At 38.1% G+C, this 26602-nt stretch overlaps 1 protein-coding gene across 5 annotated transcripts in view; it reads left to right on the plus strand.

Moving 5' to 3' along the window:
• fsd1l (fibronectin type III and SPRY domain containing 1-like) overlaps nucleotides 1-26602 on the plus strand; it is a 54764-nt gene that overhangs the window by 18443 nt on the left and 9719 nt on the right. For 2 of the 5 annotated variants that reach the window (XM_048527137.1, XM_059643065.1), the window contains exons 4-12: nucleotides 1551-1652; nucleotides 7108-7130; nucleotides 9510-9631; nucleotides 13542-13751; nucleotides 16118-16216; nucleotides 19901-20030; nucleotides 20611-20643; nucleotides 23329-23426; nucleotides 24589-24840. In XM_048527137.1, the coding sequence (XP_048383094.1) occupies nucleotides 1551-1652; nucleotides 7108-7130; nucleotides 9510-9631; nucleotides 13542-13751; nucleotides 16118-16216; nucleotides 19901-20030; nucleotides 20611-20643; nucleotides 23329-23426; nucleotides 24589-24840 (1069 nt within the window). Of the gene's footprint in view, nucleotides 1-1550; nucleotides 1653-7107; nucleotides 7131-9509; nucleotides 9632-13541; nucleotides 13752-16117; nucleotides 16217-19900; nucleotides 20031-20610; nucleotides 20644-23325; nucleotides 23427-24588; nucleotides 24841-26602 lie in introns of all 5 variants that reach the window. The other 3 variants (XM_048527138.1, XM_048527139.1, XM_059643060.1) reach the window with 3 other exon arrangements.

Here is a 26602-nt window from a genome sequence, read left to right on the forward strand (position 1 = left end):
CATGACTGGTATGTTTCAATAAGGTTGATTCTTATTACAAGCCAGTCTTTCCTACCCAGTATCAAATTAGTTAAACTTCTTTTCTGTCTCTGATGCAAGTATATCTTTGCTTTGTTAAAGGAACTGAATTTGTTCAGTTTTCCAAGTGTGGTTTAACTAGGGTATTAAATAGCTTTGGTAAGACTTCCTACTTTTTGTGATTCGTTCCCACTAAAATAAAGGCCAGAGTTCCATTTACCTTCCCTTATCTGCTGGGCTTGGGTGGTAGCTTTGAGATTCATGGACAAGGACTCCTAAGCCCCCGTGTTCCATTGCTCTCTTTAGTCTTTCATCATTTGAATAACATTCAGCAGCTCTATTCTTTCTGCAAAAGTGCAAAACCTTGCATTTTCCCACATTTTTATATCATTTACCAAGTTTTTCCCTTACTTGATTAACCTGTCTGTATTTCTCTACAGAGTCGCCACTTGTCTCACCTATTTCTCGATCATCCAAAACTTGGCTTTAGTACGATCACTTTCCTTATCCAATCATCAATAAACCTTGTAAATAATTATGCCCCCCCACCCCAGTACTGTCTTTTTGTGGCACCATGTGTTACAGGTTGCCATTCCTGAAGGTGTACTACTTATCCCAGCTGTCTTCTATTAGTTCGTAACCCTTTATCCTTGCTAATATGCCACCCTCAACACCATGCGCTCTTACCTTTTATTAAGTAGAAAATGAGTGGTCGAACAGAAAAACTTGTGAAATTTTAATTTTGGTGGTCAAGTATTATTTTCATAAAATGGGTTATTTTGAGATTAATTATTATACCCTGTGTAATTCTTAAGCAAATTGTGCAAATTTTCCTTCTGCATAAAGCCCTGATTTAAATTGGTTTATCTTTGGAATTGTATCCCAACCAGCACTGACAATATTGGACTTAGTCTTGCCGCCAGATTCAGTTAGGGCTTTCCATCAGATCTTTTTTAATTTGTGTTGGCTAAATACCATTCAAAGATTGAACACCATTCCCTTGGTAAGAAATAGGAGTAAATGGTCTGCAGTTGAGATCTTGCTGGTGGGATTGAGACCATATTCGTTGAATTCTTTGAAAAAACTACATTGGTTGTTGCGATTTTTCTTGTTTTTAGTACAGAGCATAATGGAAGTTTTGTGATTTGAAACTTTTTAACTAACCGTTACCTTTCATGGCTGAAAACATGACCTGGTAACCCCCTTATTTGGTTGCTGTGGAGATAAGCATTATAGGGTAATTTGTTTTTCTGCGCTGAGTGAATAGATAACCCAAAATATGTCTACTTTTGTGAAACTGAAATGAGGGAAAGTTGGAGCTGCTACAATTTAAATACTTTATTCTCTTGTAAGTTTGTTTTGTATTCTGTTGAAATTTTGATTCTTACAAATTTAATTTGAATGGATCAATGAATAGCATCCTTCAATTTGCAATTTGTTTGTTTTAAAACAATCGAGTGTGAAAATGCAATTTGTGATATGTAATTACATTGACACATGGAAAACTTGTGCTAAATTTTTGATATCCTCAGAACCAGTTGACCATATGCACCAATGCTTTAGAAAGTTCAGAGGAACTACTGGACTATGCAAATCGGACGCTAAGCACCAATGACCCTGAAGCTTTTGCTAAGGTATGATTTTTGGCTTTGCATGGAAGTGGTTCTTTTAAGAGAAGAGTTAGTTTTGAAAATCTTTTGAAGTGGTATTTTTAAACAAGAATGGAAGATTGCGATTAGCAAAAATGACCAATAAGATGCAGCAAAATCACGTAAAAACTTCAGATGATGTCATTATTTTAGAAGTACACTTCCAATGAGGTGCAGCTGATAAATTTCCACTTTGTCCTTTTGAACGGTAACTGCTGTTTAGATCAGTGTTGGACTAACTTACTGCACTGTGGGGAGTGCAGTTATCACACTGTTCCAATCTCATGTGAATTTGGAAAATTAGAGACTTAAGGCTGTATTCCTCCATGAACTAAGGAGGAAGGAGCTTCACAAGGAAGTACTCCTGATAATCAATAATTGTAAGCAAAGTACTAGAGCATGTTCCCAAATTCTGAATAATGCAAGGCTCAACTGCGGCATGTGGACATGAATGTAAAATGCAGCTCCTATATCATTGCATGTAGAGACATGGGTACCAAAATAATATGCATATGTGTATATTTCACATTTATCTTGCAACTAAATTCTGGGATGTTGCCAAACATTTGTTACCAGCTAAAGCTTAGCTGTAATAAATGTTTGGCAACAGTGCGGAGCTGGAGGAGCACAGCTGGCCAGGCAGCTTCAGAGGAGCAGGAAAGTTGACGTTTCAGGTCAGTACCCTTCTTTCTGATGGCGTAATCTTAATAGGCTTCACTGCTTAGAAGCTATAAAGCAGAGAAGTGAGAATTTCTTCCAGTGGCAGACTACAACCATCTCCAGTTGATGTTTGACTTGTTTCCGATGCAGGCATAAAATACTTGGGCCATCGGTGCCCTGGACTAAAATTTGATAAGTTGCCTTAAAAAAAACTTATGGTAGCAGACCATGGAGCTCCTCTGTTAGCTGTCAGCTCACATATGAAGTGAGAAGTGATTTGAAGTTGTACTTTGATTGTACAGAAAATTTCTGAAAGTCAAAACATTGGAATAAAGTGGTTTTGTTAGAATTAGATTTGGAACATTAGGTTTATTAATGTATGAGGAGGAGCTGGCATTACCATTCATTGTTTAAGATGTTCCTTTCAGGATTGTACATGATAAATCGCATGCAATAGGTGAAATCATTATCTAAAGTCTTTAGTAAAGCTCCTTTCCAGTCCATCTCGCTTGCACTGGAGGTGTGCTTCTTTGGCCAAAAGGTATTAGAGACTTTTGGGGCATGTACGATGTATTTACAATCTCTGTTATTTTTCTCCTCCATTGAAGTATTCAAGACGTTTGCAACCAAGGAGAAAATCTTAACAGAAAGAACTGCAGATGCTGAAAATAGTAACATAAGCAGAAGTTGCTGGAAAAGCTCAACAGGTCTGTCAGCATCTGTGGAAAGAAAATCAGAGTTAATGTTTCGGATCCAGTGACCCTTCGCCAGAACTGCTACCTGGAAAATGTTGGTTTATATGCAGAAAATGGGAAGGGAGTAAATAATCTTGGTGACAACCGATGTTTTCTCAACTGCCATCAGTTCTGAGAAAGGGTCACTGGACCTGAACCATTAACTTTGATTTTTTTTTTCACAGATGCTGCCAAATCGGTGGAGGATTTCCAGCAACTTCTGTTTTTGTTGCAAGGCAAAAGTGTAATTGGGTGACAGTGGAACACAATTCTAAAGTGTCTGTGTGTTCCTGATGGATTTTGCCTGTGGAAGATTTGATTAAATTTGAAGATTAAAGTACACCTATACTATGTTTTGAGTAGTTTCTTATTGGAGATTTAAAAATCCCAGTCACACTTTTATTGATTGTCTATCATATAAGCCTGAAGTGGGTACCTTTTGGAGTTTATGTAGATATCCTTATAGCTTCTGTGACTAAATTAGTTCAGCCTCGATCTCTCTTCATATTTAAATTGTTACCAACAATATGTATAAGATACTAGGCTCCAACTCCAAACTAGGAAATATTTAAATTGCAGTAGATGTGCATTACTGTGGACAAGTTATATTTGCAGGATCTTTATTATTTGTTATGTGGATATCTGTGGTTAGACCCATATTTATTGCCTACCTGTTATTGTTCTGGAGCAGCTTAACGGTAAGCTGCTTATCTGAACCACTGCAGATTTCTTTTGTGGTGTGGATGCATCCACAGTGCTGCCAGGAAGGGCCAACCAGCATTTTAAGCCAGAAATAGTGAAAGAACTGTGATGTAGTTCTAAGTCAGGATGGTGTGTTTTGGAGTGAAATTGGAATGTGGTTCTCTATATCTGGTTGTCTTGTCCTTCAAGATGGCAGAGGTTTTAAAAATACAGTCAAAGGAGCTCCCTAAATTATCGCTATTTTAAAGCATTTCCATGACCACATATCACTGGCAAAGCTAATATTTATCATCCCTAGCTTCCCTTGAAAGTAGTAGTCAGCTGTTGCAGTCCTTGTGAAGATTTGAGCATAAGGAGTTCCAGGAATTGAACCCATGTGCTATCTGTCTAAATCGGGATTGTGTCGTACTTATAGGGGAACTTGGAGGTAAGTGTTTCCATTCACCTGCAATTTTGTACTTCGTGAAGTTGCAGATTTGGGAGTGGTGTTGAAGATTGCTTGACAAGTTTCTGCAGTGCGTATTGCAGCCATGCCATACGATTATTTCTGGTGTTTGGGACTGTACCCATCCAGGAAAGTGAAGGGGATGACATCATGCTTTTAAATTGTGCATCTACATAGGAGGTGCGTGCTGTCATGTGCAATTTTTTTTGTACTGGAGTCATGGTGAAACAACAATTTTTTTTTCACAGGGGAAAATATATTTTGAATATAGTTCCAATGTATGCTAGCTGGTATTTGTATTCTTTTTACATTAAAATTACACTCTTACGGTATTGCATTTAATTTCATGTACCACTTTAGTTCAGTAGTGAGAAAGTGCTGTGTTGTTACAGGATTGAATGTTTACTCAAAAAAAAATTGTAGGTCCTGTCTGTTCTTCCAGAAGAATGTTACAAGATCTTGTAACAATATTTGAATAATATCTGAAATAAGTGTCTGGCTTGAAGATCAGGTCGGTCAAAAAAACATCAAAACCTGTTGATGTGAATTTCTTTCTCCTCCTTGATTCTTGCAGTTTTTCCAAATGAGTTTCCTCTCTCCACTTCTGCAAGGATTCACTAAAATCTTCTGAATACTTTACTTTTTTTGGGATTGTGTCTTGTTCAGTTTTTGTGTAGTTAAAATGATCAGCTTTTAATCATTAAGCTTCTCCACTTACCTTCATGTGCACATGCAGTTACGATCATTAATCCGGTTTTGAATTGAATAAACAAGAAGTTTATGTTCTAACTCTGGCACTACTTTGTAAGAATTGGTCTGGGAAGATTGATACAAGATTCCCCACTTTTTTTGCCAGCACTGATTAAGTGTTGCACTTTATACAAGTATAGTTATGTGTAGGTGATCTAAAGTGGCCAACCTTAAGAGCATCAGAACTTAATCTATTCAGAAACGATGAAGACACACGCGCGTGTACAAAACAGAAATGTGGGTTTGGCAAGAAAGGATATAGTGAGTAGAGGGAAGAACTGGGAAGGCAGTTCAGTCATCCTGTCCTACAGGGTTTCCTCAGATATTTCTTGTGCTGATTAGAAAATAGCTTCTTGGTTTTCCTTCTCTGGATGCTGCCTCTTGTTTGTAAGAGGTACAGGGTGACTGGGTAACACTTATAAGGGTCCCTGATTAATCAATCAAAAGTCATTGGTTACAGCAACTGTTGGAGGAAAAAGGTAAACTGGTTTTCTTCAGGCTTTCAGAGGTATTTACTGCAGCAAACAGCTCCTGAACTTGGAGAGATCTGATGACTTCTCACCCATCGTGTTTGGAGACCAAGCTTCCTGGGAGTCAATCAGTCATATAATTATTGGCAAGCAGAAGGCCATAGTCATTGCTAGTTCCAAGATCAAGCAGCTATTTGTTCCTGGCTGAATCTCCATTTGTACACAGCCAGAATGTACAATGATTATCAGGTTACTTTGTTTCCACAAACTGCAGAAATTCCTCCACAATCCTTGGTTTTTAAAATTGTTCTTTCCCTATTTCAGTCCACAATCAAAACTACAAAAAAAAACCTGTCTTTATAATGTACAACACAAAAGAGCACAGATAAATGAAGCCAGTTTTGACCTTCATTTATATAGATTCTTGTGCAGTTGTTACCCAAAAGGTATTTGCTTCTAAAGTGTACTACTGAAGAATACAGTGTATACAATATTTGTTTCTTCTGTGGGTTTGCAGTTCTTTTGCCTGGCAAATGATCCTTACTACTGTGCGATTATGGACAGCCTGTTTTCACTGATGTTACAAGCTTTCTCTGCCCCTCAAGTCTTTTCATACAGCACAGTTACTAACATCAGGAATCCTTGTAGTTTATTGGATTGTACTACATCCCCAGTTGTGCAATCCAAAGGCCCGTCATTGAATATGAACAGTTAATTTTAGAACCAAAACAACTAAAGCAATGGAACTTCAAATATTTGTTCAGTGAGAGTAACAGAAATTAACCTTTGATAACTTTGATCTTTTCTGCATTTTAAAATCTACTGCCTTGATGTTCCAGAAAATGCTGAGCATCATGTTATTTGCTGTTTGAGACATTCACAAAGCATGCTGGAGATGCATAGGTGTATCCTTGCTGTGTCCTTGGATGCGGGATTCAAAATCAATTCTAACATTTGTCAGTAGTAGTAAATACATGCTGAGAGTAACTTTGATGCAAATTAGTGTATGCAATCATTTTGTTGTATTAAAAATGCTTTTGGGAGTTAAAAGAATTGGATTATGCCACTCCAGATATAACTGTATAATTGGTGTGTAAACAAATTTGGTAAGTGATTGAGCCCAAAACTGAAGGACCTACTACTTAATTTCTTGGCTTTAAGTGCCCATTGTGGGCTAATAGAATATTGTAAAATTGTGTTTGATTTATTTTCATTTTGCACTAAAATTTTTAACCATCTAGTTATTCAAATTAAGTGATATTTAATTGAAAGGACTGAGTTGTGCTCCATTATCCACTAGGAATGCATCTCTGTACTAATGGCACATCATTGTTTTAATTATTAGCCCCAATTCACCTTTTCCAAAGGTTGCTGTGTCGTTTGAGTAACTAGATAAAGTGTGTTGTGCTTAAGCATGATTGTCAAATATTTTGGCTACTGCAGCACTAACCTACTAACTGCTGCAGCGAACATGTGATTCTGTAATCTCTTTACAGCTTGTAAATTAAAGTAGATCACAGTACTCTTGGCATTTTTTCTTTAAAATGCAATGTCTTGGTTTTCTTGAAAAATTTTATAGATTTCTCTTGTACTTTCACTTTCGCCTTCAGCATGATGTTTCAGTCAACTTGCATGAGCGGGACTAACATCCTCTTTTCCTCTTCCTCTTTCACTCCAAGGCTGCCAAGCAGATCAAGGATAGGTAAAAAAAATTTATTTATCTTCTCTGGAAATTGTTAAATGTTGTACATCTGTAATATCTGTGAGAACTTCTTATTTAATCTCAGGATTAAGACAATGTAAGGGAAGGAGAATAGAGTTTTTTTTTCCTCATAGTACAGAAATGAAGCTCCTCTTCACCCGGCCAGGGTAAGAAAAATGACACTTTTAAAAAATTTTCCAATTAACGTACCTGTATGAATGGTATTGGATTTCTGCTCAGGAAGTCTGTCCCCTAGTTGCAAACAACTCAGCTGGGAAATTGCTCCACATGTAGCCAGTAATTTGGGTCTGTGCCTCAGTATTGGCCTGCACTGTATTATATTTTAAGTTTTTGTAGCAGCAAGCTGCTGGGTGAAAACATTCTTGAGGGTCATTGTATTTTGAGGTTTAGTGTCAGTAAATCCCATGTATTTTCTCACTCTTCATTGACCTGTTTATTTCATTGATTTGGGTTAACATTAAATGCTCGTTGGTGCCTATCTCAAACATCATCCATAGTATTCAGGGTCAAAAGCTGGTTCAGCCTGGGGCTTGATTCCACTCAAGAAGTTTGTCTTATATTTGCTCCAGCTAACAGACAATCTATCAATGCTCTGATACTTGTTCAAGATTGTGGCAGAGTTGAAACATATATTGAATGATGTAGCAAGGAATAATTTGCGACAAAATCAAGAGTGAGAGACTGAGATTTGAGGTTGCCAAAAATTTAATTTTTAAAACCTATTCAAAACACTTGATGATATAGCAGTATTCTGAGATTCTCGCCATGTTTTCCAAATAATTAACCCATGCATTTTCCTTGAAACTGGCAGCCTTCAATTGATGGTTTTTATACACGTACCTTTATGAATGTATTTAAATGGACATGTCTTTAATTGTATCTAAGTTCTTCCTACTTTGTGTTTAACTTGCATCAGCACCTATGAGTACCTCAGGGATCAGCGCTGGGTCCACTTTTGTTTGTCATTTACATAAATGATTTGGATGTGAAATTAGGAGGCATGGTTAGTAAGTTTGTCGATGACACCAAAATTGGTGGTCTAGCTAACAATAAAGCAGGTTATCTGAGATCACAAAGAGATCTTGATTATTTGGACCAGTGAGCTGAGGATTGGGAGATAGAGTTTAATTTGAATCAATGCAAAGTACAAACAAGGGCAGATTTAGACAGTTAATGGTAGGGCCCTGAGTAGTGTTGTTGAATAGAAACCTAGGGGTTCAGGTACATAGTTCGTTGAAAGTTGCATCACAGGAAGGCAAGGTTGTTAAGAAGGTGTTTAGCATGCTTGCCCTCGTTGCTCAGATCATTGAGTAAAGGAGTTGGGGATATCATGTCAAGGTGGTACAGGACATGGATGAGGTAATCTTTGGAGTACTGTGTGCAATTCCAGTCACCCTGGTATAGGAAGGATATTATTAAATTGGAGGGGGTTCAGAAAAGATTTTGCAAGATGTTGCATGGGACTGGAGGGGGTGAGTTATAATGAGCGACCAGGACTTTTTTCCCTGCTGCCTCAGAGCTTGAGGAACAAGGTTAATAAGGGTAGACTGGGACTTATTGGAATGTGAGAGGTTTGGGGATGACATTATAGTGGTTTATAAAATCATAGGGACTTTGATAAGGTGAGTAGCAAAGGTCTTTTCCCCAGGGTGGGGAAATTCAAAACTGGCAGGCATATTTTTAAGGTGAGAGGAGAAAGATTTAAATTGGGACCTGAAGGTCAATTTTTTTTCACACAGCATGGTTCGCATGCGCAGTCAACTACTAGAGGAAGTGGTAAATGGATGGATGTGAGTTTGCTCGCTGAGTTGGAAGGTTAGTTTTCAGACGTTTCCACACCATTCTAGGTAACATCATCAGTGAGCCTCCGATGAAGCGCTGGTGTTTTGTCCCGCTTTTCTATTTATTGTGGTAAATGTTACAACATCTAAGACATTTGTACATGTAAATGAATAGGAAAAGTTTAAAGGAATATGGGCCAAATGCAGGCAGGTGGGACTAATTTGGTTGGGAAACTTGGTTGGGATGGACTAGTTGGACTGAAGGATCTGTTTCCATGCTGTATAACTCTGACTGATCCTGGAACTATCCCTGGCTGTTCTCTTGCATTTTAGGTAGGTCATTTGGAGTTTCAGTTTTCTCAGTCTATAGTCAATTGCAACAATGTCTGATAGGAGTGCACAGTTTCAGTAGTTGGGGCGTGAGGTTAAGACAGCTGTGTCTGGGATAATTCGCATACAATCGAATGAAAATGAAGTATAGTCGATTTAAAAAGAAAAGGTTTGCAGATTTCATTATGTGCATTTTTTTTCTGAAAAGAATACTCTTAACTTGTCAGGTTTCACATTGCTTTTGTAGGGTAACAATGGCTCCTGCATTTCGGTTATCTTTGAAACCAAAGATCAGTGACAACATGACACATTTAATGGTTGATTTCTTCCGTGAAAAGCAGATGCTTAGATCACTAAAATTTTTGCCAGGTAAGAATTTGATTTGTTGGTCTAACCCCCATGTTTATGTTGATAAGGTCTGTGTAATGCTTTTACTGTATTTATGGAAAGCTGTTTGCAGTTTCATTCTTGTGATTTGCCTCCTTGTTTCTATAAATGAAACCATAGCCCAGTAGCTGACCTTGAGACCTTTTGTCATTATCTCAATTGTTCCATTGCAAGTCCTAGGAGTGGACGACAGTTTGGATTGATGTATAGCTTTTCCTTTCTTGATGCTCGGCCTTCCTCTGGAGAATGTATAGGGATTGGATACAATGTAAATGGCAAACAACCTGAGAGAAAGTTGTCCAAGGTGAATAAAACATGTTTTGCTCTTTTCCCCTACGGATGTGTAGTTGAAATTGAAGAAAAAAGTTTGGGATCTAACATATGCCTATTTATTCTTTTGTTTCAAGCAAAGCTGTCATGCTGAAATTTTAATTAGGCAGAAATCCTTCTTGAGCCTGTTTAAATGTGGTAGCTCCACAGATATTCAGTGACAATTTCTAAGTGTAAATACTTTTTAAAAATATATGCTGCTTGTGTACTTGTTTGAAATAGATTAAGAAGGACTATTGATGTTATCAAATGGATATTTTCAAGCTCTCTGAACATTGCTTTATATAGCATTCTGTTTTGGGACACTGTCAGGTAACATTACTTAATCCAACTTCAGATTTCAGTGCAGGAATAGTTGGCTTTAGCTGTTTGCACGCTGCACTGCCCAAGTGGAAGCAATCCCTAAGCTGCTGTTAAAAATTTGTGCCCATTATGAAATGTCTATTTCATCAGTTCAGCCGTTCAGTTTTGGGATAAGGTTTTTTCCTGTAAATTTTACAATTATTTTTCTTTTGGGTTTGTCTTGATGCAGTTTGACTCATGAACTGTACAGTTTATCCTCTTTGTTAACTGAAATTTCAGAAGTATGATACAAGATGGGGCAAATTGCTTGCATGTGCAAAATCCAATTTATTTTTCTCCCTGTATGTAATATAAATGTTCCACTCTACCTACTTTTATAATCTGTTTCTCCACAAGATGCAAACTTCAAATATTTTTAAAGTATATGGACCTAACATTGAGGAATAATCTATCGTTTTTATTTCCAAGGATTGGTTGGTCTGCTTTCAAATTCAGTGGGGCTTATGTAGGACACTTGCTACAGACTTGATAACACCACCTGTTTGTCTAGACAATATAATGATGCATTTATCAGACATCTGTTCTCCTTACTGTAATGTTACATCTTCCAGATTAGATACATTCCCTGGGTGATCTTAATTCCCCTGAGCCTAGTAATAAAGAAAAACTGCTAACAGACCTGAACCATTATTTAGAGTATGGTGATTATTTTCCATCCTAACCAAGTCCTGAACTCAATAAAAAACCTGGAATTAAGAGCCTAACGATGACCATGAATCCATTGCCGATTGTCAGAAAAATCCATCTGGTTCACTAATGTCCTTTAAGGAGAGAAGCTGCCATGCTTACCTAGTGTGGTCTACACGTGTCTTCAGACCCACAGGAATGTGGTTGACTGTAAACTGCCCTCTGGACAATAAATGCTAGCCTCTAGCCAGTGACCCCCTCATCCCATGAATGAATTTTAAATAGTTCCTCATTGATGCTTTGTGCTTTGCTACTTCCTTGTTTTTCAAGATCCTCCTTTGACCTGCACTTTGGTTCAGCATTTGCTTGTGGGAAAGTGTGTGTAGTTTAGTTGAAACATTTGATTTTCTGAATCCTAAAAGGATGATATCAGTTTGACTGTCTTGGAACTAGGCCAAGCAAAAACAATAGCAACTTGCTTTTGAAACCTGTAGTTATGCAGAGTGAAGGGAGAAGGATCTTGCAGGAGACAATACCTATGACATGGGGTGGGCAGACAGAAACTTTCCGAAAGGTCACAAGTTTTGCGAAGACTCACCTCTGCACCTAGTGCAATGTGCTAACATTGACATCAAAGTCACCTGTGTATTCAACCTCCTAGCCTTCATAACCTCTAGAGCTTTGCTGAATTTTTATTCTGGGTCTATTAACAGTCTACAAATGCGTTAGACAACCAGCATGTTTGCCACTGATGACAATTGGTCAGCTTCACCTGTGATATTGGCCAGCACAACAGGCAGTTTGGTTTGCTTCTGTTGCCTGTTGCCTTGTTGCTACAAGGTGTTACTATCAAGGACACACGAATTAAGAGCAGGAATCTACTATTTGGCCTTCAATGCCTGCTCTGCTTTCAATAGTATTGTGGATCTGGTCATAGTCTCACCTCTGCTTTCCTGTCAGACACCACCTCTATCATCTTGATTCCATAGTCAAAAATCTGTCTCATGGCCTTGAACAAATTCGGTGAGCTAGCCCGTAGTGTTGTCTCGGAGGAAAAAATTCTACAGACTAATAACTCCCTGAGAGGATTTGGGGGAAAACTCCTCATTTCCATCTCAAACAGGAGGCCATTAACTTTTAAATTCTGATCTCTGGTTCTAGACTTCTCAGCAAAGGAAAGCACCTTCTCAACATCACAATATCAAGTTCTTTTATTCTTGTTTATTTCAATAAGATTCAACTGAATATACATGGCAATTTGATCATTCCCAAGATCAATCGAGTGTTCATGAACATCAATGTGTGTACCCACAAAATTGTGTGCTTGAAGGACATGGCAAATTATAATGCTCTTGTCCCCTGTCATTCTAGGTTCCCTAAAGGACCCAAGAACAAATTTAAGGATGGCTATAAAGAGACTAAAAAATGTTTATATCTAACGTGGTTTGAGTAAAATGCTTTGTTAACGTTCTTAACTGTTCAGCTGTCATTACTAGTTGTCCAAAAGCCAAAGCTTTGTTTTAACTGCCACTCAGATCATTTTACTTGGGTGGTTTCTCAGTAAGGCAGTCCAAGATTAGACAGCATCCTTCAGCAACAGTCTCTTTAGCGTCATCTTCACTTCACAAGAAGAGAATTAGATAACAGGATGATCAATGCCCATCATGATTATTTTCACTCAATCTTGGTTCAGGATACAGTAGAGTAATTGGTGTTGAACAGACATGGCTCAATAATGTTTTCCAGTGGATAACTCTCATCAGGTTAACATCTTTCTCAATGCAGAAGCAAAATACTGTGGAAGCTGGGAATTTGAAATCAGTGAAATACTCAAGTGTGAGGACATCTGTGGTGACGGAGTTAACACCAAGGGCCTTTTAATCAGAAATGCTGCTAGGTGTTTCCAATATGTTTTGTTTTTTTTGCGCCTGGACTCCCAATTTCTGGACCTAGGTGCTGAAATTCTACTGGTAACCAGTGCCACTGCCTACGCATTTTGAGTGTTGTGAAATCAGTGGAAACCATCTCTGGTATTCTGTCATTCTTACTTTGTATTTTGAACGGTATCGAAAGATGATAGAGATAACTTTATGCCATGAGTATATTGGTACATGTTCAACTGATTGACATCCTCACCAGTCACGAAGTATTTTGGGGAAAGGAATGAGATTTTAGGCTCCTTTCTTCCCATCTTTACTGGCTATAAATCTTGGGTCGTTGCCTCTGTAGCACTTGACTGTTGTTCATTAGGCACATCTCAATCTTTAGATGGGAACTATGTTTAACTGAGTAGGATTGTAACACAACTAATCCTGGTGCACTGTGTAGTAATGATATTTGCCCCACAGCACTTGTAATAACTTCTTTCTTTCTTAGCCCACAGGTCAGGAAGCAAACCTGGGATTTAACTTTTGTGTGGTACAGTTATATACTACCTGTGTTAATTGAGTCTTGAGTTAATTTAAATGTTAATTTCCTGAAATCCATCAGGCATTGTAATGAAAATTTTCCCAGCTTCCATCTAAAACATATTTAAATCTTAAATGATTAAATACATAAACGTTTTCCACAGTCCCACGAGCTCCTGAGATTGACCTGGTGGATTGTTTGGTTGCTGATAATTGTGTAACTGTAGCGTGGAGAATGCCAGAGGCGGACGATAAAATTGATCACTACATACTAGAGTACAGAAAAACCAACTATGAAGGACCTCCTAGAGTTAAAGAAGAGCGGAACTGGGATATCATTGATAATATCAAGGACACTGAATACACCTTAACAGGTCAGTTCTGCATTTAAAAGTTAAACCTAATGAGTGTGCAAAAAGCAGATGAGGTTCAATTTCTTTTCTTATTGAACATCTGTAGGTGCACTGTCCATCAGAAGTTTGCAGTTTTGTTATTGATCCACAGTCTGCCATCTGAGTCAGGATAATTGATAGCAACAGGTCAATGGTCATAAATTCACATCAAGAAACTTTTGGATGTTTGTTTTCAGGAAGTATTCTGGCTTAATGGCTTTGAACTTGCAAAAAGGCACTAGTGTTAAATTTTTGCTTTGTGTGCCCCCATCCAAAAAAGTGAAGCTGAATGCAAATAGCTTAATTGCAATATTGCCTTGGAGAGTGTGATTCCTCTCTGTATCCTTGGATGTAGTATAGTTTCTAAAGTTGCCTTCAGTGAAGTGGGGGAGAAAGTGACCGCATTAGCTTTAGTACTGTGGTGTGGAAGGTAGACAAACTCTGAAGGGCCATCATCATCTGTAAACTGCTGCTACCTTATTTATCCCCCAAACTTTCTGAATTGGAAGGTTTTTACAAGAAATAGCTTAGTTTTTGTTTTCTTTGGGCGACCCTAAAAGTGCCCAGCATGCAGTGATGTGCTTTTGAATTGAAGAGCTTGTTGAACTGGAACAAATGGCAGCAAATATGTACATGGCACGGCCCTGAAACATCAATATGATCAGTCTTTTGTGATTTTTGCTTCAAAAATAAATGTTAACATCGAATGAATTCACCTGCTGTTTGATGCCTATATCCTTTGTTTCCACCTTAACTTGTTAACTGTGTAGCTCCTTCAGTGTTGCGCTAAGTGTCAACCTAAATTTTATCCTGTAGCTTCTAGAATCAACTTTAATTGCGAAATATTTGACATTGTTCTAATGCTGAACAACAGTAAACGGTTTTAAGTAAAAAAAATTTGAAATACATTGAGGAATCCTCTTGTTGACACGGATGTAAAAATACTTGGGCAAGTAGCCATTGCTGGGGGGAATAGAATTGCCTGAAACAATATAATGTAGAAACTTTTTAACTAATCAGTTCACCATCTGTGCTCCAGCGGTGTAGTATAGAAACAACCAGTTTGGTGGACTTCATGCAGCTGTTCCAACAGTGATCTATTATTGGTTGAACAAATCACCTGAGAGCTACAAGAGCAGGCAGTATATTTTGGGTGGAGGGTTTTGGTGATGGGGGGAGGTGGAGGGGGGGGGCAGGGGGAAGAACTTTAATGTCCATCACCAAAGTAGTTCAGTAGCATCTGAATGATGCACCTGTCAGATTCAGCCTGGGACTTGACTAGCCATAAATCAGTAAAATCATAAGATTACTCTCTCGAGCCTGACAGCCATGAACACAAATCAGGTGTGTGATGGAATGCAGCCCTGTTTTATTTCCATCTTTGAGATTTGAGCAAAATTTGTTTCCCATCCCTAAAGTACCTTCGAACTGAGTAACTTCTAGACAACATCTAAGGATAACGTGAGTTACCAGACTGCTGCAAATTCTCCTCCAAGTCATGCACCATCCTAATTTGGAACTTTTTATTGCTGTTCCTCCTCTATTTGGGGAAAATTGTGAACTCCCCCCTAAAAACATTGTGTACCTGCGCCAGGTGGCTTAAAACAGTTCAAGAAGGCAGCTCATCATCACCTTTTGCGCAAACTGAGATAGGTACCACTGCTGGCTTCTTCCATTCAATGAAATAATTTTTAAGCTTTCAGGTGTGTAGAAATCCAGCTACAGACTGAAGCTTCATTCAAATGAAGATTTCCATCTGAGGCCAAGGCTAAATTACCTAATACCTGTTCATATGTCAGTTGAGAATAGTTAAAATGATGCAAACGTAGGCAGTATTTATACTTCTTTTTACATTATCAAAGGAAATGGTTGCTTAAATCTTTTGAGATCCATAGTGGTGAAATCTGAACCTGGGTCTATGAAGAGTGCTGTGACCCAGTAGAGGTCCTGACATATGTATCTCCTTAAGGGAAATTTTCCACTCTTGGGCTACTATTCAAATGTGTGTTAGACTGAGATTGGTGGGGGAGACTTGGCCCAGATATATCCGGTTTATGTGGATACTTTATCTTGATATGTTTGTATAAGGCTGATCAGTCAGTGTAGCTAAATAGAGCACTAGAATTGTTCACTGCCCACTGATTCTCTGGGAACGTCACAATCACAATCTAACACACTGCTGTATCTCCACATGCTGGGGGTGGGGGTCGAGGGGGAGCCTTGGTCTGCAGTGAATGCAAAAGAATGGTCTTATGGTGGGAATACAGAAGGAAATGTTTGTGCTTTGAATATTGAACTAATGAACTTGGTGCTTGGTTCATTTTACGAATCTTCCTTTTGTAATTCAGGGCTGAAATTTGAATCGAAATACATGAATTTTCGGGTCAGAGCATGTAATAAGGCCGTGGCAGGAGATTATTCAGAGCCAATTACCTTGGAAACAAGAGGTGACTACTACTATGCTGTGATTTGCATTTAATCTCAATCAATAATTTTAGCAAAGGCTTTAAATGGACACAGTGCACAGTCTGGAATTTTGGCCTTTTTTTTTAATATTTCCATTGTTCTGGATGTAAGGCCCAGACCAGATTAACTTGGTATACTGGGATCAGATATGACACATACTAAAATTTGAGCCTGGCCATTCAACATTGGAATCAGAAATCTGAAGCTGAGGTATAAAATTATAAAGATTTTTAAAATCATGAGGCACATGGATATGGTGAATGTACAAGATCTCTGTCCTGGAATAGGGGAGTCAAAACTAGACAGCATATGTTTAAGCTGAGAGGGGAAAGATTTAAAAAGGACCGGAGGGGTAACTTTTTTGTGCAGAGGGTGATGCGTGTATGGAATAAGCTGTCAGAGGAAGTGGTGGATGTGGGTGCAATTACAAGATTTAAAAGGCATTTGGGTGGATGTATGAATAGGAATGGTTTAGAGGGATATAAGCCAGATGGTAGCAGGTCAGTTTGGAATGTCTGATCAGCGCTGTCGAATGGGATCAAAGGGTCTGTTTCTGTGCTGTATGACTCCATGACTAACCTTTCAGCATGTCCAGCATCTACAGTTCTTTTGGTTTATTGTAATAGTTTCTACAGATTTTCCCTGACTGGTCTATAATTGCTACACTAATCTTTACAACATTTTTTGAGCAAGAACATAAATGCTTGCAATTCTCCGGTTCTCTAATACCAGCCCTGAATCCAGGGAAGATTGAAAGATTATTTCCAGTGCCTCTGCAGTTTCCACTCGCATCCCATATTCTGGGTAGCATTGTTTTGTTGGTAAAGACTGATGCACAATATTCAGTTAACACCTCAGCCATGCCTCTTGTCTAAGTGTAAGTCCTTTTAAGTCCCTAACTCGGTCATCTTCATGTTACCACCCTTTTGCACATGTGCGCTCGAAGAAAACTTTGACCTTTTCTTTGTTAGCTGTCAGACTTTTTTCTCTTTGCTTCTCATTTATTTTCTCATCTCTATTCTGAAGTTAGTCATAGAGTCATGGAGTCATACAGCACGGAAACAGACCCTTTGGTCAAACCAGTCCATGCCGAACATAATCCCAAACCAGACTAGTCCCACCTACCTGCTCCTGGCTCATATCCCTTCAAATATTTCTTTTTCATGTACTTGTCCAAGTATCTTTTAAATATTGTAACTGTGCCCACATCCGCCACTTCATCAGGAGGTTCATTACACACATGAACCACCTTCCATTTTTTAAAAAAAAAAGCCCCTCATGCTGTTTTTAAATGTGTCCTCTCACCATAAAAATGTGCCTTCTAGTCTTGAAATCCCCATCCTAGGGGAAACACACCTGTTGTTAACCCTATCTGTACCCCTCATGACCTTTTTAAATCTTTATAAAATCACCTTAAACCCTACGCTCCAACCTATCCAGCCTTTCTTTATGACCCAGACATCCATACCTGGATAGGTTTTTTTTAAGCTTCTCAAATAAAAAACACTTCAGCTGTTCACTGTTTGCTTCTCCACTGTATTTAGTGCCTGATGCCTGTCATGAGCACACTTTTTTTTCACTAAATTTTTATCTCCCCTGCCTTCCAAGGAGTTCTGGATTTTATTGCCCTACTTTCCTTAATGTGTCCAAGCCATGTCTCTTTGAAAGTAGCCCATTGTTCAGTTATTGTTTATCCTGCTAACCTTGTGTTCCAGTCCATCCAGCCAGCTCTGTTCTAGCTCCGTTAAAGTGTGCTCTATATTGGTTAGTGTCATATTTTACCATCATCTTGAATGTCATCCTAAACCTATAATATGATAAAATAATTGCTGCCCTCTAAATAAAATCCCTTCTAAGCTGCATGTTTGCACCTCCGTTAAGAAATTCCATGCAAGCTGATCAGCATGCTAATGCATTAGCTTCTGTTTTCAAAACTTGCTGCTATGGACAGACCTTGGTGGCCTTTGCAGCAGAAAATAAAATTAGAGAGAAACATACCCCCACGGTTGCTCGATCTACTTGGCCCACCATTCCCAAGTACAGGTCCAGCAGCACTGCTTCAACTGACCTACACTGCTGTAGAAATTCTCTTTAACACAATCTAAGAACGCTTGTTCCTAACTGCTCTGTATATCAACTGAAATAGCGGTATTTAAAGTCCTTCAGTGTAGTTACTCTGATGTTGATATGTCTATGAAATTTCCTTGCAGAATCTTTCCTCCATACCCTTCCCACTAGCTGGAGGTCTAATTATTACTGTGTGCAAAGTATTGCACGCTGCTCTGGCCCACTTATTTCCTGATCCCTCTGAAATGTCCTCTTTCTCCAGTAATACAATGTTCTCCTTCACCAAAAGCTCCACCCTACTCCTTCTTGTTTGTCTTTCATATCTTCACTGAATACCAACAATATTTGACATCCAGATCTGTCCATCCTTCAGCAGATGTCTTCACCACAGTATCACAAAGCAATCTCTGCCTGTGTCTCCCTAATCTTGTTAAACGTACTCAATGCATTCATATACATGCAGCGTAACCCTGATTTAGACTTTCTACCTTACGCCAACTTCATCTGTTTACTGAAGTAAAAAGAACAGTAAGTTTTGTCTGCCTGTCCGCACATTTGGTGCATTCTAGTATCACTTGCTTATTCCTCAGATTTCCACAACACTGCTGAGGTAATTCATATCCTTTTCAATAGCACTATTAAAACTCCTCGCAGGAAACTTAGTCCCACTTCTGCTCAGAATCAACCCGACCAGCATGTACAGACAACAGCCTCCAAGCCAGACCCAGTAATCAAGGATTCTAAAACCCTCACCTGTCTTTTTTTCTGTACTGACTTACACATGGCACTGGGAATAATATGGAGATTACTACCTTTTGAAGGCCTCTCTTGCTAATTTTTTTAGACCAATTTCCTAAATTCTGATTGCAGGACCTCCCACACCTATGTCAGCATCAACATGGGCCACGATGTATGACTCTGTGCTCACCCAGTGTCTGGTACTGTTCTGTGGCATTCCTGACCCGAGCACATCCCTGAGTCAGCTTGGCAGCTGCAGAAATGTATTTCTGTTTCCCGAACTAAAGAATCCCGAATCAGTACTACCTTTCTCTCCTCTTCCTCCCATCCTTTACAGCTGGGCCACCCGTGGTGCCATGAGCTTGGTTTTCTCTGCACTCACAAGGATCCATTGACCTTGTGAATATCAAGAACAGAAAATTGGTTCATTAGCAGGACCTCTGGACTTTCCTGCAATACCTGCATGTTTCTCATGAGCTGTGGGAAGTCACTCACTCCCTATCTGCCTGCTTGCACCTATCCCACAGTGTGAATGCCTCACCTGTGATATTTATTTTTCCGCCATGCCACTCAAATCAAGTTTTGAGGCTATAAAGCAAAAGGCCTCCAATTTGTAGTTTTGATTACATTATCTTGTTATGTTTGGGTATTAGCCTGTTTAACCTCTACATTTGACCACTGACAGTGGAACATTGTTCATCCAGATTTGTCACAGTGGTAAATTGTATAATTTAAAGTTTATATATTATACAAATTATGTCAGTACATGAAATATGTGAAGTCTTTGAAGTTGCTGGTTAACTTATTTTCTGATAGATTAAAATATTAATAAAACTTAGATGTTGTCATTTTGTCCATAGGGTTCAATTTTAGCTTTGATGGCACAACTTCACACCAGAACTTAAAAGTTGATGATTTCTCTGTTGAGTGGGACTCCTCAGGTGGAAAAGGGCAGGAGAGTAAAATAAAAGGAAAAGAAAACAAGGGCAGGTAATTATTTTGTTGTGTTCTTTGTTTCAGAGCAAGAATGTTTGTACCCAATAAATCATTATTCCAGGACTGTACTATGTGAATCTACACTACTGCATGGAGACATTAGTGTATGAAGAAACACTTCTGGAAATATTGCTACAACGAGATTGCTATTTAGGTTTTGTAATGAAATGGATTAATCCTGTAGGTTTGTTGTACTAAAAATGACTATTTGGAACAACTTACTTTAACAGTGGGTACATTATAGTGAACATTTCTGGTAGATGTTTTCTGAATGTTTGATCTAAAACAGGAAGCATTTGTTTTCCATTTTGTTGCCTCGGCTTGCAGAATCCCTCTCCTCCAATGTGGTTATAGGCAATCGTTGGCAATTTCACTGGGCTTTTCCACTTAATTATTGTAACTTTGCAGCAAATCTGCAGGAAAATCTATATTAAGTTTGTTTTTGAAGCAAATCCTATTAGAAAACAAACTATAATAAAAAAATTGATAGAGGAGGAAGTAGAAGAATTTTCACTTGAATTTTCTGAGTAACTACATAATGTATGCTGCTAATCTACTTATCTTCCTCTCTTAGTGGCCAGATTTCCTTGAGGAAGAACAAAATGAGGTGAAATACAATAGTTGCTTAATTTTGAGTTTAACTGGTAGCAGCACACTGATAACCATACTTTCATTTCTTCTAATGGAAGTAGTATGGAACTAATCTGCTAGCTTTCTCAATTCTTTCAGTTTCCTTGTGGATTTGGAATGTATGCACGTTGCAGTTGCATAAATCTACCTTTTTTGTATTAACTCTGAATACGGGAATGTCAATCTTTAATGTTCCAAGCTAATCTGATTGTTTAGGTTCAATATTTAGCCGCATATGACAGAGCAATGCTTGTTTCTTGACTTTTTTTTTAAAACCAATAAACGTGTGCAAGTAACTAGAATTTGATCTTATGTACTTCAGAAGGTTATCAGAAATTATATGACCCAATATGGTAGTGAATTTTATTAAATGGATAAATCAACTTCAATAGGAGTGAGTCCTGCAATATCCAGTAATTTTTCTTTTGGATCAAATTCTGTATTACTGTGGAAATGCATGATTTTAGCTGGTTGAACAACACTCAGCATTTTCTGTTTTGCATTACGAGTGAAACTACTGTTTTGCAGATTCAGCATGTTGAAACAGCAGTTTTAAAAACATGAGCCCATTTAGTTAAATATCTATTTTCATTCAAATCCAAAGACCTTAAGTGTGATCTCAGATTCTCCGGCTTCACACGGTGTGATCTCAGATTCTCCGGCTTCAGCAGTTCCTACTATCTCTGCTTTTGGAATAAATTTTTTTGGCATAGAAATTATATTGCTATCTTCAAATGGTAAAGACACCAGTATACTTTTTAAATATTTTCGTCTTTTTGGGTTAGAACATACTGTTGGAATTTTCTTTTAATGATCCTGTATTTAGGCAAGTGTTTTGCTCTCCCCCCCCCCCCCCCCCCCCCCCCCCACCCAAAACAATGTGTGTTAGGATTGTTCATGACTAACGAAAACAATTCAGGAAGGATTAACATGTATGAAATGTTTTGGGCCGTGGCTTCTTAAGGGTAGTTGTGGTTATCAGGCCGTCTGCTACGATAAATAATTTTTCTAAATAATTACGTGAAATTTTTATTTCATTTAAAAGCATGCCACAAATAAAACCTGCTTGTGCTTATCCTGTAAGTGACTAATTACAGGAGTACTGGTCTGTTTCCCACAGTGAAATGAACCTAACCTTTGCAAACTGTTTCCTCTTAATGCTTGTTTTACAGCTTGAAATATGTATGTTGTTTGAAAACAACTAACTGATGGATTTCTTCAGAAGTCTTCACTTCACTTCTAATCATGTAGTGTTTCATTTGTGATGATTAATAATGAATACAATTAGCCACGTAATTTTTTTGATTTCTCTTATCAATTCCTCACCAGATTTTAATTAGGGACACTTTTAGTAGGGAGTATTAGGCAAAAGTGAACTCCTGAGTCGAGTATTATTGAAAAACATTGATATTAAGCATGCAATGGCTGACAAATGGGGACTTGGGAGCACTGATGTTCCATTGAGCAATGTTTATTTGTGGTGATCTGTGTATGATGAGTGCAGAATATCTGTTAGCTGTTCAGGTTAAATGCTTGTGTGTTTAGGGTGAAGTGAATACTTTCTAGATGGCTCTTGATCAACCAAATCAAAACACTAATCTCTGTTTAATCTTCCCTTTCTTGCGGAAACCTCCTTAACTTTTTGGTGAGTATTTTTATGTTTCGAAAGTTACATGTTTGTTCTTTTTTTTTACTGGTGCATGCATTCACTTTTCTTCGCTGTACACCACCTGTTATTTATTTGAAATATCAAACATTGGAACTAATAATTCAGACTTTTGCCATAACCCTTCAGCATTACTTGAAAATTTATTTATAGAAACAGAATATGTGTAGGCTGAGGGAGGATTATGTGAAGTGTGATCATATTCTATGGCCTACTGCAGTTATTGTCATAGTCAGAGTCTTACAGCATGCTAGAGACCCTTTGGTGCAACCAGTCTGTGCCGAACATAATCCCGTATCCGTCCAAACATTTCCTTCTCATGTACCTATCCAAATGTCTTTTAAACATTGGAAGTGGGTACAATTTCATCACTTCCTCAGGAAGTTTATTTCATATGTGAGCCACCATCTTTGTTTTTTTAAAAAAATGTCTTTTTTTAAAAAATCTCTCTCCTCTCACCTTTAAAAATGTGCCCATAGCCTTGATCCCTATTAATTCTCCATATACTTCTCATTATTTTATAAACTTGTATCAGGCTGCCTCTCCAGTGGAAAAAGATCCCAGCCTATCCAGCCTTCCTTTTATAAATCAAGCCTTCCATACCCAGCAACATCCTGGTAAATCTCTGCTGAATCCTCTTCAGCTTAATAATATCCTTCCTGAAACTGGCAACTATGTAGTAATCTGAATCAAGCACTCTAACTACTTGTAGAAAAATTGTATACAGTACACATGATTTTCCTGGCAGCTACTGCATTTTATTAATATTGCTGTGATCTCTTCTGCCTATGAACATTAAATGAGCAGATTTAAAAGTTAACAGCTTGAATGGTAAATGGTAGCATTTGATTATTGGATGATTCCACACGTCTCAAAATTGAAATGTAAATGTCTCTTGGCTTGTCAGTTTAGTTATGTAACGTTTTGTTACTGTTACTTTAACTGATATTACTGAATGTAAACTAACCTTCCTTTTCCTCTCTTCTTCTTTAGAAGTGGTACACCTTCTCCAAAAAGAACGTCTGTCTCTGGCCGGCCAGCATCGGCAAGAAGTAACAGAGATCGTTTTACTGGTGAATCTTACACAGTTTTAGGTAACACTCTTTATGTATAAGAATGGCTGTTGCAATTTTCCATTCTGAATGTTTCATGTGTATTTTTAATTTTGGTGTAATATTGTCTAATAATAAAGTAAATATTATTACACGTTATTAAACCATGCAATAGATGCAAGAACATTCATCAAGCTTAGAAGATGGAAGCTGAGATGGCCATATAAACAACTTTTACGAAGAGTTTGGTGAACACGTGTGTTAAATAGTCTAAGAATGCAAAGAAGGCACGGAGAATTTTACAGAACCGGAGAAGTATTTTGAGGCTGTGTGTGATTGAGAAATATTTCATTTTTAAGTGACCAACTTTGCAATATAGGGTTTCTAGTTCTGTACTTGTCTATAGAGTTTTCTGCTCCAAATGTTGTACATTCCAAATGATCAATAGTGGTATCAGTGTTTTGCAAACATGGTACTGTATATACTGCCAATATTGTGCTTTTAAGAGCCAATTCAACATATTTCCATTTGATTCTGAAGAAATAATGTTGATTTCAGAAATGTTTATGCAAAAAATGTTATTTTGATTCAAAGATAAGAATTTAGCTTTGGGAATAGGGACTTTGAAGCTTTTTGCAAAGAATTCACATTGCTGTTTTGAAGTACTAAACGTAACTCTTTCGAGATTGAAGTGGTCATTTGAAATTGTCGAATTATTTTGCTTTGTGATGTTCATTTTGTTGAGAATGAATCTGCAAAAGTTTCATTTATTTTGTTTTATCCTAAGAGTAGCAAATGGAGTCTGTTATTCTGAAGCCAACTTGTTTTTGCTGGAGGACAACAAGCCTTTTTTTTTCCTTTTTTGAGATGTCTACATTTGGGGGTGTTGAAAATTGAAAACTGGTCTGAAACCAAAGTCTAGTAGATAAAAACCTCCAGCTCCAGATCAGTGTTAGTAAACCTGAGGTTGTTCTTTACTGGTTCCTTTTAGCCTGGAATAAATGGTGCAACTTCTCAACTATTGGTCTCTTATGATGAAGATATGAACAATTATTATGCACTTTCAAAAGGCATGGGTGAACGGATGAGGTGTTTTCTTGGTTTTTCTGTTCATCAGTTGCAAGACTTGATATTTCATGGAGTAAAAGATATTACAAATGAAAAGTATGTTTCTTTTTAAAAATCTTTTGCATTGTCTTCACAGGAGATGCACTGATTGAAAGTGGACAGCATTATTGGGAAGTGAAATCTCAAAAGGACTGTAAATCCTATAGTGTAGGTGTATCCTACAGAAATCTAGGAAAGTTTGATCAGCTGGGGAAGACTGTCACATCATGGTGTGTTCACATTAACAACTGGCTACAGACATCCTTTGCTGCTAAACACAATAATAAAGCCAAATTCATGGATGCACAGGTTCCAGACAAAATAGGTGTATACTGCGACTATGATGGAGGTAATTCTCTTTTTAAAAGACATTACAAAAGTATTATTCATATCCTTTAACAAAGCAAGTTTATCATTTTTCCTATTATAACAACTACTTTTGCTATCTGTCAGGTGATTATTTTAATAGCTTTAACTGAATGATTTGGTAAACTTCAAGTGTAAGTCCACATTCTCTCCCGCTAATATCTCCGACATGCATGACCTTTTGCATATGGCTACAGTTTTCATCCCTGGCGTCATTAGGCATTCTCTGAAGAATCTATTGAAGCAGCTGCTGTCTCCTTATCAGCAATCACCCCACTATCCTGTCATACATTTCCCACTAACTGTAGCTGCTGACAGTTCATCTTGCTAATCTCCTCCTTCACATTCCACAAACCCCTCTTACCTCTGGTCCGACGGATTGTCCTAGCATGAACTGTGTCTCTGAATGATGTACTCAGAATTTCTGTTCATGTGTAAACAAAATGTTTGCTGTTTTGGGAGTATATTATTGACGATTTATATTGACTTCATGGTCTTGATTTGGACTTAGCTGATGGATAATGACTTTTACTTCCTCACGGAAGCCTTCCTGTCTGGCTTTCCTTTCTGTCATTTGTCCACCCAGGTGGGCAAATGACAGTGTGGCCCACATTCCTAAATCATACTATGGTCAATCTTTTTATTCCCCTGCCATCTTCTACTCTAAATATTTCATCTAGCTCCACCACTCTCATCGGTCCATGTAAATTCACTACTGTCTGTCTAAGTACCCTGCCCGCTTCCTCACTTATGCATCTTCACTTCTTTCTCTCATAAGCCTCTGCAGTAGTGATTTTGCATTCTTCACGATTTCCACCTGCATCACAACTCATCATATCCTGTGTGAATGTTTTGCTATTCTTCCCTCCACATAATGAGATCATGTTGATTTACTTCCTTTAAATAAAGTTACTTACAGTAGCTGGAAGAACACATCAAGCCAGGCAGCATCTGGAGGAAAGGAGCAGTCAACATTTTGGGTATTAAAGGGTAATACCTGTAACATTGACTGCTCCTTTCCTCCAGGTGCTGCCTGGCTTGGTGTGTTCTTCCAGCCTACTGCTTGTCTACCTGGATTCTAGCATCTACAGTATTTTTTGTCTCTAACCTACTTAAAATAGCCACCCGTTGTACTTTGGCCAAAACATTCCTGCAGCTCCTGCTCTACCCATTGATTTTTACCACATACTTGTTCCCCTTAAAACAATTGTCTTTCTCATCCAAGTTCTGTTAGGCATGGCTAAGTAACACTCTTGCCTCTGTATCTCTCAGTTTGGATTTAAATCCCATTCCAGAACTACTTGGCACTCTAGTGCTGCTGCCTTGGAGGTGCCATCCTTTAGATAACTAATTAGAAACCAGTTTCCATCTGCTCCCTCAAATGGATGCAAAAATCCCACAATACTATTTTGAACGGAGGTCTTATTGTTGTCATAATCATAAGTATTCCCCCATTCATTGTCAGTGAAATGGATTAGCAATGCGATAAACTGGTTTTGTGAGAGTTGCTTTGTGCAAATTGACTGCCTTTTTTTTAACATCAAAGCAGTGACCATGAGTCATTAGCATCACTTGGCTGTAAAGCACTTTGAAATGTCTGGTTATGGTGTGAAATGCTGTAGAAATGCAAGTCTACTTTCTTACCTCTCACTGTTTCAAGATTGTGTTGGTCTGCCACGACAAATCCCAGCTTCTTATTTCAATATAAACCATTTTTAAAAGTCTTTCTCCCTTTTCTTCAGCAA

This window comes from Stegostoma tigrinum, chromosome 3, assembly GCF_030684315.1.
Source record: "Stegostoma tigrinum isolate sSteTig4 chromosome 3, sSteTig4.hap1, whole genome shotgun sequence".
In the NCBI taxonomy this organism is placed as follows: Eukaryota; Metazoa; Chordata; class Chondrichthyes; order Orectolobiformes; family Stegostomatidae; genus Stegostoma; species Stegostoma tigrinum.